The sequence below is a fragment of the Rhincodon typus genome, chromosome 8 (genome assembly GCF_021869965.1).
Source record: "Rhincodon typus isolate 14 chromosome 8, sRhiTyp1.1, whole genome shotgun sequence".
NCBI lineage: Eukaryota > Metazoa > Chordata > Chondrichthyes > Orectolobiformes > Rhincodontidae > Rhincodon > Rhincodon typus.
The window spans coordinates 71,089,487-71,108,501 of record NC_063339.1 but is presented as its reverse complement, the minus strand read 5'-3'; the positions used below and the strand labels follow the sequence as shown (position 1 = coordinate 71,108,501).

The following is a 19,015-nucleotide window of genomic DNA, read 5'->3' as shown; positions in this document are numbered from 1 at the left end:
GTAAAGGGAATTTGTACACAGAGCCTAAAGAGATAGGAGAGGTCCTTAATGAATACTTTTCTTCAGTATTCTAAACTGAGAGGGACCTAGTTGTAGAGGAGGATGTTGTGAAACAGGCAGGTAGGCTAGAGGAGATTGATGCTAGTAAAGAAGATGTGCTAGGAATTCTGAAGAAGTTGAAGATAGATAAGTCCCCCGGACCTGATGGGATTTATCCAAGGATTCCATGGGAAGTGAGGGAAGAGATCGCAGGGCCTTTGGCGATGATCTTTTCATCCTCACTGTCCGCAGGGTATAGTGCCGGAAGATTGGAAAGAGGCAAACGTCATTCTCTTTTTCAAAAAAGGGAAGAGGGATAACCCCGGAAATTACAGACCAGTTAGTCTTACGTCAGTGGTGGGCAAATTATTGAAAAGGGCTCTGAGAGACAGGATTTATGATCACTTGGAAAGGCACAGTTTGATTCGTGATAGTCAGCATGGATTTGTGAGGGGTAGATCATGCCTCACAAACCTTACTGAATTCTTTGAAGAGGTGACCAAACACGTGGATGAAGGTGGAGCAGTGGATGTGGTATACATGGATTTAAGTAAGGCGTTTGATAAGGTTCCCCATGGTAGGCTCGTGCAGAAGGTAAGGAGGCATGGGATAGGGGGAAATGTGGCAGATTGGATTCAGAATTGGCTGACCCTTAGAAGACAAAGGGTGGTAGTGGATGGAAAATATTCAACATGGTGCTCAGTTACGAGTGGTGTACCACAAGGATCTGTTCTGGGTCCTCTTCTATTTGTGATTTTTGTAAATGATTTGGATGAAGAAGTGGAAGGGTGGATTAGCAAGTTCATGGACGATACAAAGGTGGGTCGCATTGTGGACAGTGCGGAGGGCTGTTCTAGTTTACAAAGGGACATTGATAGAATGCAGAGCTGGGCTGAGAAGTGGCAGATGGAGTTTAACCCTGAAAAGTGTCAGGTGATTCATTTTGGAAGGACAAACTTGAAAGCAGAATACAGGGTTAACGGAAAGCTTCTTGGCAGTGTGGAGGAGCAGAGGGATCTTGGGGTTCATGTTCACAGTTCCCTGAGAGCTGCCACCCAGGTGGATAGAGTTGTTAAGAAGGCGTATGGTGTGTTAGCTTTCATTAATAGAGGGATTGAGTTCAAGAGCCGTGAAGTTATGCTCTAGCTATACAAAAGCCTGGTTCGGCCACTTCTGGAGTATTGTGTCCTGTTCTGGTCACCTCATTACAGGAAAGATGTGGAAGTCTTGGAAAAGGTGCAGAGGAGATTTACCAGGATGTTGCCTGGAATGGAGGGAAGGTCTTACGAGGAAAGGTTGAGAGAGCTAGGACTTTTCTCTTTAGAACAACGAAGGATGAGGGGTGACTTGATAGAGGAGTACAAAATGATCAGAGGCATAGATAGAGTAGACATCCAGAGACTTTTTCCTAGGGTGGAGGTAGCTTTTACGAGGGGACATAGTTTTAAAGTGAAAGGAGGTAGATATCGGGGAGACGTCAGAGGTAGATTCTTTACTCAGAGAGTGGTAGGGGCGTGGAATGCATTGCCGGAGAGGGTAGTGGAGTCGGCCTCATTAGGGGCATTTAAGTGACTATTAGATAGGCATATGGATGATAGTATAAGGTAGCGGTGGAGGTTAGATAGACCTTAGGTTTCGGGTAAAAGTTCGGCACAACATCGTGGGCTGAAGGGCCTGTACTGTGCTGTACTGTTCTATGTTCTAATATGTGAATTCAGTGTAGAAGGAGTCACCTACAGGCAATAGCAAGTCCTTGAAGAGTAAGCTTTGCATATGAGCAGTTGGGAGAGAGCATACCCTGAGTGAGACATAGACAGAGTAAGTGTGCATACCTGGGAATTTGGAACAATGGGCAGTGGGCAATGAACTGGAAGGTCTTCCTTTGTTTTTTTTAAAAGTTCAGTGGTCGAGTTAAAAGATTAATAAGATAGCTGACTGAGTGGTAGTGAACTGTCAATCACCTGAAGCCTGACTAGCACCTCAATAGGTGTTGATTGTTATTGAAGTTTAACCAGTTTGAGTCACCCCAGCTCGATTTAAGGAAGGCACTACTCAAAGTGCACCATCAGTAAGCTTCGTGCATGAGCAGATGGGAGAGGGTACATCTTGAGTGAGACACAACCAGCGTGAGTGTACTCCCTCCCACTATCTTTTCACATTTAATCTTTGTTTGCTGCTTTCATTTTTCTTAAATATGAGCTTGCCCAGGATTGTAGGGTTTGTCATTTCACCCGAGTTACTGAATTAAAGATCAACATGGCACAGAATCCTCTGCTGTTGGAGGTGGTCAGCTTGAAGGCAGGAAGGACATTTCTTTAGGCTTAGGTGGATGCACATCTTAAACGGGCCCCACCTTCTCACCTCCGTGGATTCGAGTTTAGGGCAGTAACATTCACGGTCAAGGTTCTGTCCCATCACCAACTGATCCATGTTAGTGACCGATCAAGGACTATTTGTAGGCCTCAGTTTACAACCACTGGGATGAGACCAGTTACAGCAGGCCTGTCACCATGTGACATACACAACAGATCAATCTGTTAAGACCTCTTGTCAGCTATGTGATACTGCCCTCAATCAAAGGCAATCAGTCTTTGATTTGGGGACTGGACACAGGCAGGGGGTTATCTGCTAAGAACCACTCCTTGCTAGGGTCTCAATTCTAGGCAAAGGCCTGCTACTGTCCTTACCAATGTCTGACTGACACTAGATTTGGAGTGCCTTCCCTGATAATGTGTCTCTCTCACTGGATCTCCAGCTGATGAGATTTCTGCTGCCTCAACAAGAATCTGGTGAAATCTGGGAAATGCAGGGTCACAGGGAGTGAGTCTGGGTGGGATGCTCTTCAGAGAGTTGGTGTGGACTTGTTGGGCCGAATGGCCTGTTTCCACACTGTAGGGATTCTTTGATTCTACATAGTGTGGTCCATTGTCAGATGTGATTGCTTCAGACTGAATATTGCACTCATTGGGCTGAACCTGGTGTGATGTTTTTATTTAGGACCTCTAATGCACTGTTGCTCATTTGTTTGAGATCAACTAATTCACCACAAGCTGAAGATTTAAACTGGATCTTTATAACTTTGAATGATATACATGTCACACTCTTGCGTTGTTTTCTTTACCACGGATTTACCACTTTCTCACTGGATTGGTAAGTAGCATAGGTTCAATTTACTTGAAATCTCAAACAAGTTTACTCGACAGGCAAACTGTTAACTTATCATTTACAGCGCAACTTACGAACGCATACTTATTCTAGTCTGCTGCAGCTTGGACTCATCGTAGCTGCTGGTCATGTGTTGCATCTTGGTCCTTGGTTCATTGAATCAGTTCTTAAAGCAGTAATACAACAGCCCACATTTTTCTGAGTTAAACAACACGCATTTACGGAGGAAATATGTGTACGTTAGGTAGTTGCACACAGAATTAAGAACTCAAAAAACTATGAGTTTAATCATCTGGATCTCGTGATGGTTTAATCTTTTGGAGACCTGGCCTTTACTATTGGGTGTTCTCAACCTGTACGTGTTGGAATCTTACTTGCTATTAGTGGGGCGTCCAAGGCACAGCTCGTTGGTCTAGGGGTACAATTCTCGCTTACGGTCTTGCAGATTGGAGTGGCATGGTGACTCAGTGGTTAGCACTGCTGCCTCTCAGCGTCAGGGACCTGGAATCAATTCCGGCCTCCGGTGACTGTCTGTGTGGAGTTTTCACATTCTTCCCCTGTCTGCGTGGGTATACTGTGGATGCTCTGGTCTCCTCCCACAGTCCAAAGATGTGCGGGCTAGGTGGATTGGCCATGCTAAATTGCCCATAGCGTCCAGGGATGTGTAGGTTTGGTGTGCGTTAGCCATGGGAAATGCAGGGTCACAGGGATGAGTGTCAGAGTGAGTCTGGGTGGGATGCTCTTCAGAGAGTTGGTGTGGACTTGTTGGGCCGAATGGCCTGTTTCCACACTGTAGGGATTCTTTGATTCTACACAGTGTGGTCCATTGTCAGATGTGATTGCTTCAGACTGAATATTGCACTCATTGGGCTGAACCTTATGCTGTTTGGCTAAGTCTGAATAGTGTGGGTTTTTTTTTTGGAAGGATTTCGGTGGTGAGGCCTGGTGAGCTATCTCACTGTGCCTTACCAAACTCACTCATTAACTAACTGTTCTAAGGCATACCTCGTGTCTGATTCCAGCTCCATCATACCGCACACCATTCCCAGAACAACTCACCACTCAGCGGATATCCTCTGAAAGACTGGGATCCCATGAGGCCCCTGCCTTTAACAGGCTGCTGTGCACTCAGTCACGCACCAGCATTCTGAAGCAGCCCGCTCAATCGAGGATATTTCCAGAAGATGTCGGAGAAGGGAAAAATTGCATCTCACTGACAGGGAGATCCTGGTCAAAAGGGTGGTGGCAAAGAGGACAGTCTTCTTCCTAAAGGACTGCCAGGTGAGGCCACTGCTCCAGACCCTAGCAACCTGCTCTGAGATCGACACCTAGGTCAGTGCAGAAATTGTCAGCATTGCCATTCAATGAGATCAAGGCCGACCTGATAAACCTCAGCTCCATTGCTAGCCCTTTTCTCCGTAAACCTTGATCCCCTTACCAGTTCAAAATCTGGCTATCTCAGCATTTGCATGTTTAAATAATTGAATTACACTTATCTCAGGCTTTTCGATCCAAATGTATAATTTCACTCCTGTGAATATTGGAATTTTGTGTGGGCATCACTTTAGAGAAATGTTTAGACACCTTGGATCCAAACATACTCTGATTATGCCATCTTTCATTAGCGAGGCATTTAATTACACACAGTGTGCTGATGAATACAACAGCTTGTCTGGCTTACATTTAAGCTTCTCTTGGATGTGAACACTGCATTTTCCGGGCAGGTTGATTGTCACAGTTGCATTTTCTTTGAGGTGCAATACAGAATCCTATTTGAAGTTTCCTCTGGCATTGAATCTTTCTGGGTATGTTTGTTGTATGTCATGCGCAAACTCAATGCAAATGTTCTTGGCGTATTCTTCTGCAACTGATATCTTGGTGGTTTTATTTAAATAGTCACATTGTTGAGTTCCACACAAGCTGGCAGTCCTGCCAAGGCTGATCCATTTGTGCCTATCAGATAAAAATTTGTGGTTTCCATGCAGAATTGCCATCACTGCATTGCAGTGTTAATGAACCAATGCAAGGGATGGGTGTCCCATGATGTGTGGTCAGTTTTGCTGTCTCTGGTAGCGAGCCTCTAAGACTACTCCACGTAAAACTTCAGAGGTAAAACTGCTGTGTGCCTTTTGATTTTCTTTCATTGTTCTACAGTCCAAAACCTAGCCCTTAAAGCAGTAACACAATAGCATGCATCCTTCCCTTATGATCTTTAATAGACATTTACTGAGTCTGATCTGAATGTGATCTGTGGTCTCCAGAGTTACTGAAGCCACTACATTATAGTTAAAGGCACCTTGTGGCTGAAGAATTGAAGGAAAGGCCAAAACTGCCAGCCAACTGCAGTACTAATATTTCACATCACTTGCATTTTTCATTAACTGTGGATAAAGGTTTGATTAAATAACTGCACTCCAAACTATTTCTCTTATCAATACTCTTTAAAAGCAACAAACTGATGAACATTGAATGTTTCAGGTCAATATTCATAATGGAAATGTGATACTATACCAAATGGGATCAGTTAGCTCAGTCAGCTGGAGGGTTGGTTTGCAATGCAGAGTGATGCCGACAATGTGGGTTCAATCCCTGTACTGGCTGAGGTCACCATGAAAGTCCCACCTTATCAACCTCAGCCCTCAGCTAAGTGGTGACCCCCAGATAAACCACCACCAATGGTCTCTCTCTAATGGTCTTCTAGTACTATGCCAACTTTACTCACCTAAATATAGTTTAATACATTAACAGCTAACATTAAGAACACTGTCATTTCCCTCATTGCTGCTTCTACTAAAGGATTCTTGTGATGGGCAGAATGGTCTGCAATAATAACTATCTGGTAAGCCGACAAATACTCTATTTCTACATAGCTTGCAGCTTCTCGCACAGAATGATTTTATTTTTAACAGTTCGAAGAGGTCTTGAGGCATTCTGAAGAAATGCACATCCCGGTGTCATTGCTAAGATATACCCATCACAGAGCTGTTGAAGACCACGAAGTTGAGGGAGACTCCATCATTTCCACAGTGGTGACCAATGTCTGCAACTGCTGCTCTCTCTACTTACATTGCAAAGGGCAGAAAATCAACATGCACTGAGCCGCTGATGGGGAAGAGAAAATTGAACAACTTTCCCATTAATTACTATTGTAGTTGCAGACTATATGCTTAAGTGCGGGAGCCCTTCACACTTTTTATGCCTAGCCGCACACCCCATTAATTTAAAGTAACTGACTTGTGCTTGGCTGGCCTTTCGAGGTTGCTGCAAAGCTGAAAAGTTTAAGAGGGCACACTCGTCACAGATGTGCTGCTACACAGAGGTTACCCCTGCATCCCATTCTATGAGGCTATATCCAAATGAATTTCCGAATTAGAAAATTCAATCCAATTCAGAGGTTCCAGACATGACACTAGCCGTGATGGGACAAGGCAGATTAGCCCCCTAGTCTTGCTCTTATTAAATGAGCTTCCAAGGATGTGGAAATTCCTGGTCTTGTGAAGGTAGATTGAATGGAGTTTGCCATGTATCTGGTCCCTCAGTATTTGGATACTGTGACAACAAGGTGTAGAACTGGATGAACACAGCAGGCCAAGCAGCATCAGAGGAGCAGGAAAGCTGTCGTTTCGGGTATAGACCCTTCTTCAGAAATGGGGGAGGGGAAGGGGATTTTGAAATAAATGGGGAGAAAGGGGTAGGCGGATAGAAGATGGATAGAGGAGAAGACAGGTGGAGAGGAGACAGACAGGTCAAGGAGGCGGGGTTGGAGCCAGTAAAGGTGAGTGTAGGTGGGGAGTTAGGGAGGGGATAGGTCGTCCCAGGGAAGACGGACAGGTCAAGAAGGTGGGATGAGGCTGATAGGTAGGAGATGGGGGTGGGGCTTGAGATGGGAGGAGTGGATAGGTGGGAGGACAGGTTAGGGAGGCGGGTACGAGCTGGGCTGGTTTTGGGATGCGGTCGGGGGAGGGGAGATTTTGAAGCTTGTGAAGTCCACATTGATACCATTGGGCTGCAGGGTTCCCAAGCGAAATATGAGATGCTGTTTCTGCAACCTTCGGGTGGCATCATTGTGGCACTGCAGGAGGCCCAGGATGGACATGTCGTCCAAGGAGTGGGAGGGGGAGTTGAAATGGTTCACGACTGGGAGGTGCAGCTGTTTGGTGCGAACCGAGCATAGGTGTTCCACAAAGCGGTCCCCAAGCCTCCGCTTGGTTTCCCCGATGTAGAGGAGGCCACAATGGTAACAGTGGATACAGTATACCACATTAGCAGACGTGCAGGTGAACATCTGCTTGATGTGGAAAGTCTTCCTAGGGCCTGGGATGGGGGTGAGGGGGGAGGTGTAGGGGCAGGTGTAGCACTTCCTGCGGTTGCAGGGAAAAGTGCTGGGGGTGGTGGGGTTGGTGGGGACTGTGGAGCGGACAAGGGAGTCCCGGAGAGAGTGGTCCCTCCGGAAAGCAGATAAGGGTGGGGAGGGAAAAATGTCTTTGATAGTGGGGTCGGATTGCAGATGGCAGAAGTGTCGGAGGATGATGTGTTGGATTCGGAGGTTGGTGGGGTGGTACGTGAGGACAAGGGGGATTCTGTTTTGGTTATTATTGCAGGGAGGGGGTGTGAGGGATGAGTTGCTGGAAATGCGAGAGACACGGTCGAGGGCGTTTCGACCACTGTGGAGGGGAAGTTGCGGTGCTTGAAAAACGAGGACATCTGGGATGTCCGGGAGTGGAATGCCTCATCTCGGGAGCAGATGTGGTGGAGGCGAAGGAATTGGGAATAGGGGATGGCCTTTTTGCAGGAAGGTGGGTGGTAGGAGGTGTACTCTAGGTAGCTGTGGGAGTCGGTAGGCTTGAAATGGATATTGGTTTCCAGGTGGTTGCCAGAGATGGAAACAGAGAGGTCCAGGAAGGAGAGAGAGGTATCAGAGATGGTCCAGGTGAACTTAAGGTTGGGTGGAAGGTGTTAGTGAAGTGGATGAACTGTTCGAGCTCCTCATGGGAGCACAAGGCGGCGCCAATACAGTCATCAATGTAACAGAGGAAGAGGTGGGGGATAGGGCCAGTCTAGCTTTGGAAGTGGGATTGTTCCACGTAACCTACAAAGAGGCAGGCATAGCTTGGGCCCATGCGGGTACCCAACGCCACCCCCTTTTGTCTGTAGGAAGTGGGAGGAATGGAAGGAGAAGTTGTTAAGGGTGAGGACGAGTTCAGCTAAGCGGATAAGGGTGTCAGTGGAGGGGGACTGGTCGGGCCTGCGGTACAGGAAGAAGCGGAGGATCCTGTGCTGTTTTTCTGGAAGTTGCACCAAAGTGACAATGGAATAAACACTGGAATAGTGTTAAACGTTGAAACATTTTAACATTTAAATTATCGAAGAGAAGGCTTTGCTGGTTCTGAGAAGGAGATATGCTTACTCACCTGAAATCTGTAAAATGTACCATCATCCTTTAACGTCAGCACATGGTCTGAAATCGGAAACAGGTATCCTTGTGCAGCGATGAGACTTCCTAAGTGTATTGCTTCGCCTGGGAAAAAGGGAATGAAACAATTATAATTGTCTTATCATGATCTCCATTAAGTTTAACCTGAGGGCTCTCCAATTTCTGCCCCTCTCCTGATACCCATTTATTGCATTTAGAGATTCCTCATCATTGAAAACCACTTTTACTTGTTCACGCAACAAAGTCTGCAACTGTTGTTTCTCAAAGTTCTTCCAAAGTGCAAGTTAGCAAGCTTGAGATCGGTTATGTTAAATATGTTATATTCTAATGAAACAAATGTTGCTGAAAACAAGAACAAACTTCATTATTTTCCAGTTTGTTTCCCCTGCTTACAATGACTGGTCGGCTTGTGACTTCAATCCAAACTGTCAATCTTTCGTTAACAAACAACGGTGATGAGATTGGATGCTACCAAGTTTGAAAGAAGTGAAAGGAGATGACTATTAAGTGTTATAGATTTGTACAGAAGGAACTGAAGACTCAGAAAGGTCAGTGATTAGGACTGAATGGTTTAAAATAGAGTACTGTGAGATGAGTTATTCATTTACAATGAACAAGATCATCAAAATATTTACGCATATAATGGGTCCTCTGCACACCCTTGTATTCAAAAGCTCTAAAGGCTCATGTTTTAAGAAAATATTGCTACCTGCATGTTGAGATTCTGGTCTGGTGTATCTAAGGCTGTGGGTGCATGCACCTACACCGTCCCTGCACATGCAATTTACTCCTTATCTCTACGTAGGGTTCTTCATCTCCTTTTACGCTGTAACATTGCTTTACTTTGATTTGATTCATTATTTGACTTATTACTGTCACATGTACCTAGGTTCAGTGAAAAGATTTGTTTTGCGTGCAGTAAGGGCAGCTCATACCATACAATGTGCATAGGGATAATAGAACAGAGCAAAGAAGACAATGTTACGGCCGCAGAGAAGCTGCACAGACAGTGAGATCAACATTACATTTAAAATTTGAGAGGTCCATTCAGAAGTCTAATAACAGCAGGAAAAAGTGCTGTTTTTGAGTCTATTCATACGTGTATACAAGCTTTTATATCTTCTGCCAGAAGACGGTGGAAGAGAGTTTAACTGTGGTTGGAGGAGTCTTTGTTTGGCTTGGGCACTTTTCCAAGGCAGCGGTAAGTACAGATGGAGTCAATGGATGGAAGATTGACTTGTATGATGGACTGGTCTGCGTTCACAACTCTTTCTAGTTTTTTGTGGTCTTGCAGTTGCCATACCATGCCGCGGTGCATCCAGATAGAATGCATTCTATGGTGCATTTATAAAAATTGGTAAGAGTCCTTGTTGACATGTTGAATTTTCTTAGGCTCCTAAGGAAGTAGAAACTTTTGTTTGCTTTCTTGACCATTGCGTTGACATGGGTGGTCCAGGACCGATTGCTGGTGATCGTCACGCCCAGGAACTTGACGCTCCTTGACCATTTCCACCTCAGGACCATTAATACAGACAGAGCCATGCTCTGAGGTACTTACATCAGTACATAATGGTTTTAAAGTACAGCTCTCTAGTGTTGTGTCTAAGATCTCTCTCTTCATACTCTCATTCTGGACTGGTGTCTTCTTGCTGTCTGATAGCAGAGTCATGTGATCAGTTGCATCATTACAATACACATGAATCTTTTTACACTGCTGTTAGCAAAATGTCATGCCCTCTTTCCAAGTTCTCTGCTGAACATCCTAGAACAAACTATAGGTTTCACTCATTTGACCTCTCAAGATTAAGGTTCAAAGAATTTTCCAATCACAAAGAATTCATTTAATGATTCATTCATTCAATTTACTCATTCATTTATATCTGCTGTTTCCAGGCATGTCTCTTGGCTCTTCAAATTAATGTGTCAAGTTCAGAAATATTTCCAATCATCAAGAAAACTGCAAAAATATAATTTGATGGCTCAGCTACCTGATCTTCCATTCACTTCCCATCTCTACGGCCCTGTATTGTGCAAATTATGTATGTATTTATACAATGAGTGATGTCAGCAATAGGGAAGAAATCTTTCTTGTGTAAGTAGCCAGTGTTCAAGCAGCAAGTCAAGTGGCAAAACATGCTAAGGTTGTAGTTTAGAGATAGTGTGGTTATATACTCAATTCCACCTGCCCTAACCATGTGCTGTACATCATAGAGCCAGGACCAGGATTAAAGTGGCCATTCCCACCTCAGTCAGTACCTAATTGAAGATTGAATTGTGATGTAGTGCTATGCCCACAAGCAACTGGGTTGAGAGTACCACCGCGATTATACACAGTCCCTGCAGGCACAGGCTTTGATTCGAAACACAGAGGTGATTGTGAGCTCCACAAAGGTGACGTGGTCAGAGGTCCAGTCTTCAGATTCCACACCAGCCAAAAGGCAACAACCGCTGAAAGAACTCTCTGAATTGGAGAGGGTTCAGAAAAGATTTACCAGGATGTTGCTAGGACTGGAAGGTTTGAGTTGTAAGGACAGGCTGGGAGTCTTTTTACTGGAGCATAGGAGGTTGAGGGGTTTATAACATCATGAGGGGCATTGATAAGGTGAATAACAAAGGTCTTTTCCCTAGGGTGTGTGAGATCAAAACTAGGGAGTGCATTTTTAAGGTGAGGAGAAAGATTTAAAAGGGACCCGAGGGGCAACTTTTTCCACACAGAGGGTGATTCCTGTGTAGAATGACCTGCCAGACAGAAGTACAATTACAACATTTAAAAGATGTTTAGATAGATATGTGAATAGGAAGGGCTGAGAGGGATATGGGCCAGATGCAGGCAAGTGGCTCCAGTTTAGTTTGGGAAACTTGGTCAGCATGGACAAGTTGGGCCGAAGCGTCTGTTTCTGTGCTGAATGCCTCCACGACTGAAGTAGAGAATATGTTCATGCAGAAAGTGAACGGAGTCTGTTACTATCAATAGTGTAACTTCTTTTGTTATTCTCTGCCGTCATATGCTACGAGTGAAACTTGCTGGAAAGTGTTCAACTGCTCAACCAAAGCATGTACGTTACTTTGGTGCTTCACAATTGGCACTTGGCAGCTCCCATTTGTCAGGTCTACACAGCTTTATAATTCTCACAGTCCTGCTTCCAACGTGGTTACAGTTGCACTGTTGTCAGAGATTTTACATGCTTTTGCAAAAGCAGTCGCAAGATAACTTGTTCAAATTAAAACTACAATTAGAGAATCTCACAGTTTTTTTTAATTAAACTCATAATCACCAGTGTTTCTTTACCTTGATCTTCGATGTTCAGGCTTTTCATCAACCATTGCACGATGTCAGCACCTGAAATAGAAAGGCAAATGAAAGCGAGTGATTGAACCACGTATCTAAGGCAAGTGCACTGTTATTAACAGGTCCATCAAAGTGAATCATCTGGGAGCTTTGATGAAAATTATTTTTGCTCCGAGTCTGAGAATAGGCCATGTTCCAAGTTAGAAAGTAATACCTACATAATTTAAATCAAAGCCAAACATACCTACGCTATTAAACCAACAAACACTGCAAGAGTATGGAAATCTCATGAGGAAAATACAATCAAGCCCAGCATCACTATTTTACAATGCTGTTGTAAATTGGTTTCCATGGCTTAACATTGAGCTGTGAAGGAAATGACAGGCTAGGAATAATTTGAACCTTCAAGGTCTCTTTTCCATATGTTTTCTTCAAAAATACAAATTAGGACAATGACTATTAGGGGAAAAAGTTATGGCAGTGTGCCTATTTCAGTACACAGAAAGTATAGCATGTGTGATTTTCTGGTTGTAATGTTGGCATGTTAGAGAACGTTACTGTTGAGATAGCTGACTGCCTCACAATTGGCCTCATTTCACTACAATGGTTATCTGTTATTCTCGGGAGACAGAAGTATTGTGCTTGAGAGCAAGTTTGAGTTTACAGTTCCCACATGGAATGACTTTATAGGTTCTCTTTTGGGGCTAGATATCCCTTGAGGTGTATATGGGGTGGTTGTTTAGAGAATGATAACTCTTGCTGTGAAATCTTGACCAAAAGGACCACAAAAGGGTGACACCATGGCTCAATGTTTAGCACTGCTGCCTCACAGTGCGAGGGACCCAGGTTCATTTCCACCCTGGGGCTTTGTGGCATATGCATATTCTCCCTGTGTCTGCGTGGGTTTCCTCCCGGTGTTCCGGTTTCCCACAGTCCAAAGATGTGAGGTTAGGCGGATTGGCCATGCTAAATTGCCAATAGCGCCCAGGAATGTGCAGGCTAGGTAGGTTAGACATGGGAAACGCAGGGTTACAGGGGTGGGGGGTGGGATGCTCTTTGGAGGGTTGGTGTGGACTTGATGGGCTGAATGGCCTGCTTCCAAACTGTAGGGATTCTATGAAATGGGACACTCAGGAGAGCGCTAATCCCAAAATTTCATATCCAGTGTGGTGTGTGCTGGAAGCAGACAGTCCTACAACATATCCTTGCCTTTTTTGGGGACCCATACCGCACAATTAGGAGATTTTCATTCCAGATGTCTCTATTAGAGTTGAATCTCCTTCCAAAAGTAAAAGACAGAATTCAAGTCCATTGTATAACTGAGTCCCCAGTTCTACTGTTAAAACATCACAAAGTTTTATTCACTCAGAGTTTTAATAAGTTTTCATCTTTTCTCCAATTTTATCCAGTGCACAGCTGAAGCGTACTGATCAGAACACACTGCGAATTGATAATTTGCTGAATTCATTCATTGGATCATTCTAGATTCGAGAGAAAGAATTTGGAGTTTCTGTACTGGGACTGGAATAGCAGGAATGAGACTGATAGTGGAGTAGGAGGAAACAGAACTGTATTGGCACAGCAGAAATGGGACCAAAAATTTGAGTTCAAGGAATAAAAAGAACAGCAGAAATGTAGATACAACACTGGCTGAGAGATAGAAAACAGAGTGTAATTGTTAATGGATACTTTTCATGCTAGAAGAAAGTTTCTAGTGGAGTTGTCCAGGGGTCAGCGTTGTTACACCTGCTTTTCCTGGTCTAAATGTTAAAGATCTTGACTTTGGCGTATAGGGGACAAGTTCAAAGTTAGATTTAGATTTAGACTTTATTGTCACGTGTACTCAAGTACAAAATTACAGGAGTGCAGTGAAAAGTTTTCAATGTCGCTGCACACTATCTTAGGTACAAGTACCGAGGTACAACAAAACTTAAGAACAAGGTAGAAAGAAATAAGGAACAAAGTGAAAAGTTAAACAATACAATCACTCTTAGTATAGAGGAAAAAGATAAATAAATAAAGCTAAAATTTCAACAGTCTTTCTGAAGTGCTTAGCCGTGCTGGGACAGCACCACCTACAAGGGCTCAATCTCCTCCACTTTGGCGTATTTTCCCCATGCTTTGTTTGTGGATGATACGAAACTTGGGAGCATTGTCAATTGTGAGGAGTTAAATATAGAGTGTTAGGGATATTGACAAATTGGTGGAGTGGGCTGATAGGTAGCAGATGAAGTTCAATGCGGAGAAGTGCAAAGTACGACACTTTGGTAAAAAGGATACAGACAGACAGCATACAGTAAAGGCTGCTATACTAAAGGGTGTACAGGACAGAGAGACCTGGGCATATATTTGCATCAGCCATTAAACGTGGCAAGATGAGTGGAGAGAGAAGCTAATAAAGCATACAGGCGTTATCAATATAAGCATAGAGTACAAGTGGAGGATAAGCTGAACTTGTATAAGAAACTGTATAGACTATAGGTATTGCATACAGTTCCGGGTGCCACACTTTGAGAAGCATGTGAATGCATCAGAGACTGCAAGTTCACATGAATGCTTCCAAGGATGAGACATTTTATGAAGATAGATTTGAGAGGTTGGGTTTGTGTTCCTTGGAGAAGAGAAGGCAAAGAGGAGATTTGTTAGTTTCAAAATCAAGAGGGAGAAACTTCTCAATGGTCAAAGGACCTTTCGGTTTTTATATAACATTAAAGAGGTCCATTCAAAAGTCTGATAACAGCGGAGAAGAAGCTGTTCTTGAATCTGTTCATATGTGTATACAAGCTTTTGTATCTTTTGCCTGATGGAAGAGGGAGGAAGACAGTATAACTAGGGTGGGAAGAGTCTTTGATGACTGAATCTTTTGGGTTATGCCCAACTGCGACTGGGATTGTAATTCCCGAAACTCACCATGCTTATGGCTGTCAGCGACAGACTTTTATCCCATTAGCCTGGGTCAGGTTAGGGGTTAGAGATGAAGCTATCTTCATTTAATTAACAGAGTTGCATTAGCCAATTTTATTTACTTCAATAAAAGAGGTGAGCACAGTTCTATATCAATTATTATTTAATGTAAAAAATAAAATTTAACAGCTTTAATTTTCCAAGACAGTCCTGATGTTCTGCAACATGCCCTTATTGGGACTTGGTCTCTTTCCACATACATATTCAGATGACAGATTGGGTAGCAGGTAAATGCAAATGAGAGTGCATGCAGAAGTTGTTTTCGTTATGGGATATTTGGAGAAAATAATGTCTATGGTGCACCATAGACATTTGAAAATTTCTGGTAAGAGTTTTCGGTTTTGAAGGAGGAGCCATTAAAAGAAACAACATATTTTGTAATAAACCTTTTATTCTGATAATAGAGAACCTGAGAAGACAGCCTAACACAAAGAATTGTTCCTGAAAATGACTTTAAATTTAAGTTTCAGAGAATTTGAAAAGAAACTTAGAGAGCACTTTTCGGAACGATGGATGTATCAAAATGTCTTGCAGCCAATGAAATACTTTGTGAAATGGAATCACAATTGTAATATTGGAAATGCTGCAATTAATTTGGACTCGGTCAAATTCCCGGAAACACCAACATGACGATGACCAGCTAATCTTTTCTTAATGGTGTCAATTAAAATCTTGGTCAGGGCTACTCCCTTGCTCTTTTTTGACACGGGACCGTGGAACCTTTCATGTGTAGATTGCACCCTTTTCCCATCAACCTCCACTGCTCTCTAAGGTGGACAGTTTCAAAGAGTAATGACCTAATGAGAGAAAAAATTCCTCCTCATCTTCATCGGGCAATCCCTCATTCTGAGACGATACCCTCTGGTCCTAGACTTTCCCACAAAGGGAAACAACCTTTTCTGCATTTATTCTGTCGAATCCCCTAAGAATCATAGAATCCCTACGGTGTGGAAACAGGCCCTTCAGGCCAACAAGTCCGCACCGACCCTTGGAGCATCCCACCCAGACCCATCCCCCTATAACCCACCTAATCTACACATCGCTGAACACTACGGGCAATTTAGCATGACCAATCAACCTAGCCTGCACGTCTTTGGACTGTGGGAGGAAACCAGAGCACCTGGAGGAAACCCACGCAGACACGGGGAGAACGTACAAACTCCACACAGACAGTCGCCCGAGGGTGGAATCAAACTCGGGTTCCCTGGCGCTGTGAGGCAGCAGTGCTAACCACTGAGCCACCGTGACCTCTTGAGTGAAATGCATCTGTCTCAAGTATTGTCTCTCTGTCTTGAGCAAGTCACAGGGTTTAGGATAGCGCTCTGCTCATCCTCACCTTCATGCGAGAATAGCCTTTAACACCACTGGTCAAGTAAGGAGTTGAGGGGAAGACACAGAAGGAGAGGCAGATTGAGGAGAAAGCAGACAGTGAGGCAGTGGAAGAGAAGGAGTTGGAAGGAACACATCTCCTTTCTCTTGGAATGTATGAGAAGAACTAACTGAAGTGATACCAGCACCGTCAATAGTTCACACCGTCTCCTCTGTTACTGACCATTGCAGTATCTGTGTGGCCAAAATGCAACAAACTAAAAGCCACCAGAAAATAAACATTTAAAAACCAAATGAAAATCTTAATCTGTATTGCTTTTAAAAATTAACTAATCATCCATGTCAATTCTCCTAATACCTGTCCCTGGTGTACCTTTGCCTGTCCCTGTTCTCCTACAAAAGGCTTCCCACCTTCAGTGGGAGAAGCTGTAGATGGCCTTACAGCTAACCTTGAACAGTACTTGACCGTGAAGGCCTATCTTCAGACTGCAGTGTCTTGGTATTGGCTGCAACAGTGTGGATTGTCCAGAAGACAGAGAGGCAACAGCAAGGGCTCTAGCACACAGATGTGAGCACAAAGTTTCCATCACCCTGAGAGTGGACACACTGTATGGAGCCCTGCCATCAGACAGCCAACCAATCTGTAGGGACACAAATATGTGGATCCCTGGGACACTCCGCACATCCCTTTGAACACTCATATCCATGAGACAGCAATCTGAGCAGAAGTTGGGATTGCACAATTGCAATCAAAGCTACTGTTTGCGCAACAACACAAGTCAATACGTCACGCCTCCTTCTCTACACTGGCCCATTCAATCCTCATCTGAGTCCTCTGTAAATTACATCAGGAGGAGAAAAGGTTTGAGAAAAATGGAGATAGATTAATAATTATGGTGGGGAGGGGAGACAGCGAGTCACTTTTGCCCAGATACTTGAGGTATTAAAGATCTGTTGAAGTTGCCAAACTGGGATTGTGAGCTGTAACACTAGATTAGCCCAGGTTTAGTGGGAGACACAACCCCTTGCAAAAGGAGTTGAAGTATGTGCTAGAAACGGCCGACCTGAGACTCATTAAAGCTTTACTTGACAGCCAAATTGCCTGCTTGTCCTTATTAAAGAGGCTTCACATCATGTTGCAGCCGAATGTTGCAATTACTGACCTCCCTTAACAGCGACCAGCTGAGAGGAGTCTATGAGTCACTGCTGAGGATCTTGAGTGTTATTTAAATCAACAGTTAGCTTCCACCATTCACTTGCTGCCAAAGATAAACTGCTTCTGGGAAAGGGCTTTTGAAACACACTGGAAGATGACGTGGAGCATTTTAATCAAGATTTCACAAACACTCTATGTCAGTGTTTTTCTCAGAAATTCCCTGAAGACTTCACTTCGAAAGAGAGAACTGGTTTGTCATTCCACTTTGTTGGAAACTAGGTCACCAGATAAAAATGAGTGGATTATCTTTGGAATTGTGTTAGGAGAACTCCCGCCTTGGTCTGGACCAGGCATAAGAGAACAGACAGAGCTGAGCTTTTCTTTGTTCGTGAGCAGGATTTGCAAAGTGTAATACAGACATTTTTGTGAAGTCTCATTCTTTCAGATCCACCCATGCCCCTGGACCCTGCTGGCCTACTGGCAAACCAAACTGACAGGATTGGCCTACAGAAAGTGAATCCACTGGATGAGAGATGGTGGAAGGAACCTCTTAAGTGGCTACTCAATTGGCCTTTGGATGGGATGGCAGCCCATTAGGCCTTCCCATTGCTGAATCAATTAGAGAGCGGCTCAGTCTCCATCTTGCTATTCCCACCAAGCCATATAGTCCTCTACTAGGTGAGTTCCTGAGACTGGCAGCTGCAGGTATTAAAATTTCCACCCCTTCATATACGTACCAGCCATTTCCATTCCATCTTCTTTCCTCCCTTTCAAAGCCACAGTGAAGACAATTCCTTTGTAGCCATCAGTATGGTCAACATTTGCTCAAACTGTTCTTTTGTATCTTCAATATTATAAATGCCCTAATTCAAATCTCTTGTCTAATTAATCTTCAAAATTATTATTTTAATCACAACATTCAAGTAACTGGGCAGCAAGCATTTGCTGTTTCTAGGAAATTAATTAAAGTGCATCAATAAATTCAGGGTGGGTTGAAGTAAACTACTGTCCCCAGTTAAACAACATATACCATTAGAAGAATAATATGTGTTGTGATGAAAGCCATGCTTTCAAAGTCCATGTTATTGAGGCAAACCCCTAACTGCTGAAAACAGAAATTAAAGAAAGAGAAATAGTTCATCCTAATTTCACAGGAAATAGGAACTGAAACTGAGATTTGGAAACCAAAATTCATAAAAAACATAAGAAATGGGAGCAGGAGTAGGCCATCTGGCACCTCGAGCCTGCTCTGCCATTCAATAAGATCATGGCTGTTCTTTTTGTGGACTCAGCTCCATTTTCCCAGCCGCTCACCAAAACCTTCACTTCCTTTACTGTTCAAAAATCTATCTATCTTTGACTTAAAAACATTCAACAAGGTAGCCTCAACTGCTTCACTGGGCAGGGAATTCCACAGATTCACAACCCTTTGGGTGAAGAAGTTCTTCCTCAACTCAGGCCTAAATCTGCTACTCAGGCCTAAATCTGCTCCCCCTTATTTTGAGGGCTCTGCCCCCTAGTTCATGGGGAAACGTTGACTGCTCCTTTCCTCCCAATATATACCTGGCTTGCTGTGTTCTTCCAGCCTCCTGTTTGTCTATCATGAGAAAACTGAAATTGGTGGAGCCTATATAAAGGG

General features: G+C 43.8%; 1 protein-coding gene across 3 annotated transcripts in view; it reads right to left on the bottom strand.

Moving 5' to 3' along the window:
* LOC109934229 (regulator of G-protein signaling 6-like) overlaps positions 1–19,015 on the bottom strand; it is a 118,724-nt gene that overhangs the window by 45,976 nt on the left and 53,733 nt on the right. For all 3 annotated transcript variants that reach the window (XM_048599938.1, XM_048599936.1, XM_048599939.1), the window contains exons 2-3: positions 11,928–11,978; positions 8,616–8,722 (exon numbers count right to left, since the gene is read on the bottom strand). In XM_048599938.1, the coding sequence (XP_048455895.1) occupies positions 8,616–8,722; positions 11,928–11,978 (158 nt within the window). The remainder of the gene's footprint in view (positions 1–8,615; positions 8,723–11,927; positions 11,979–19,015) is intronic.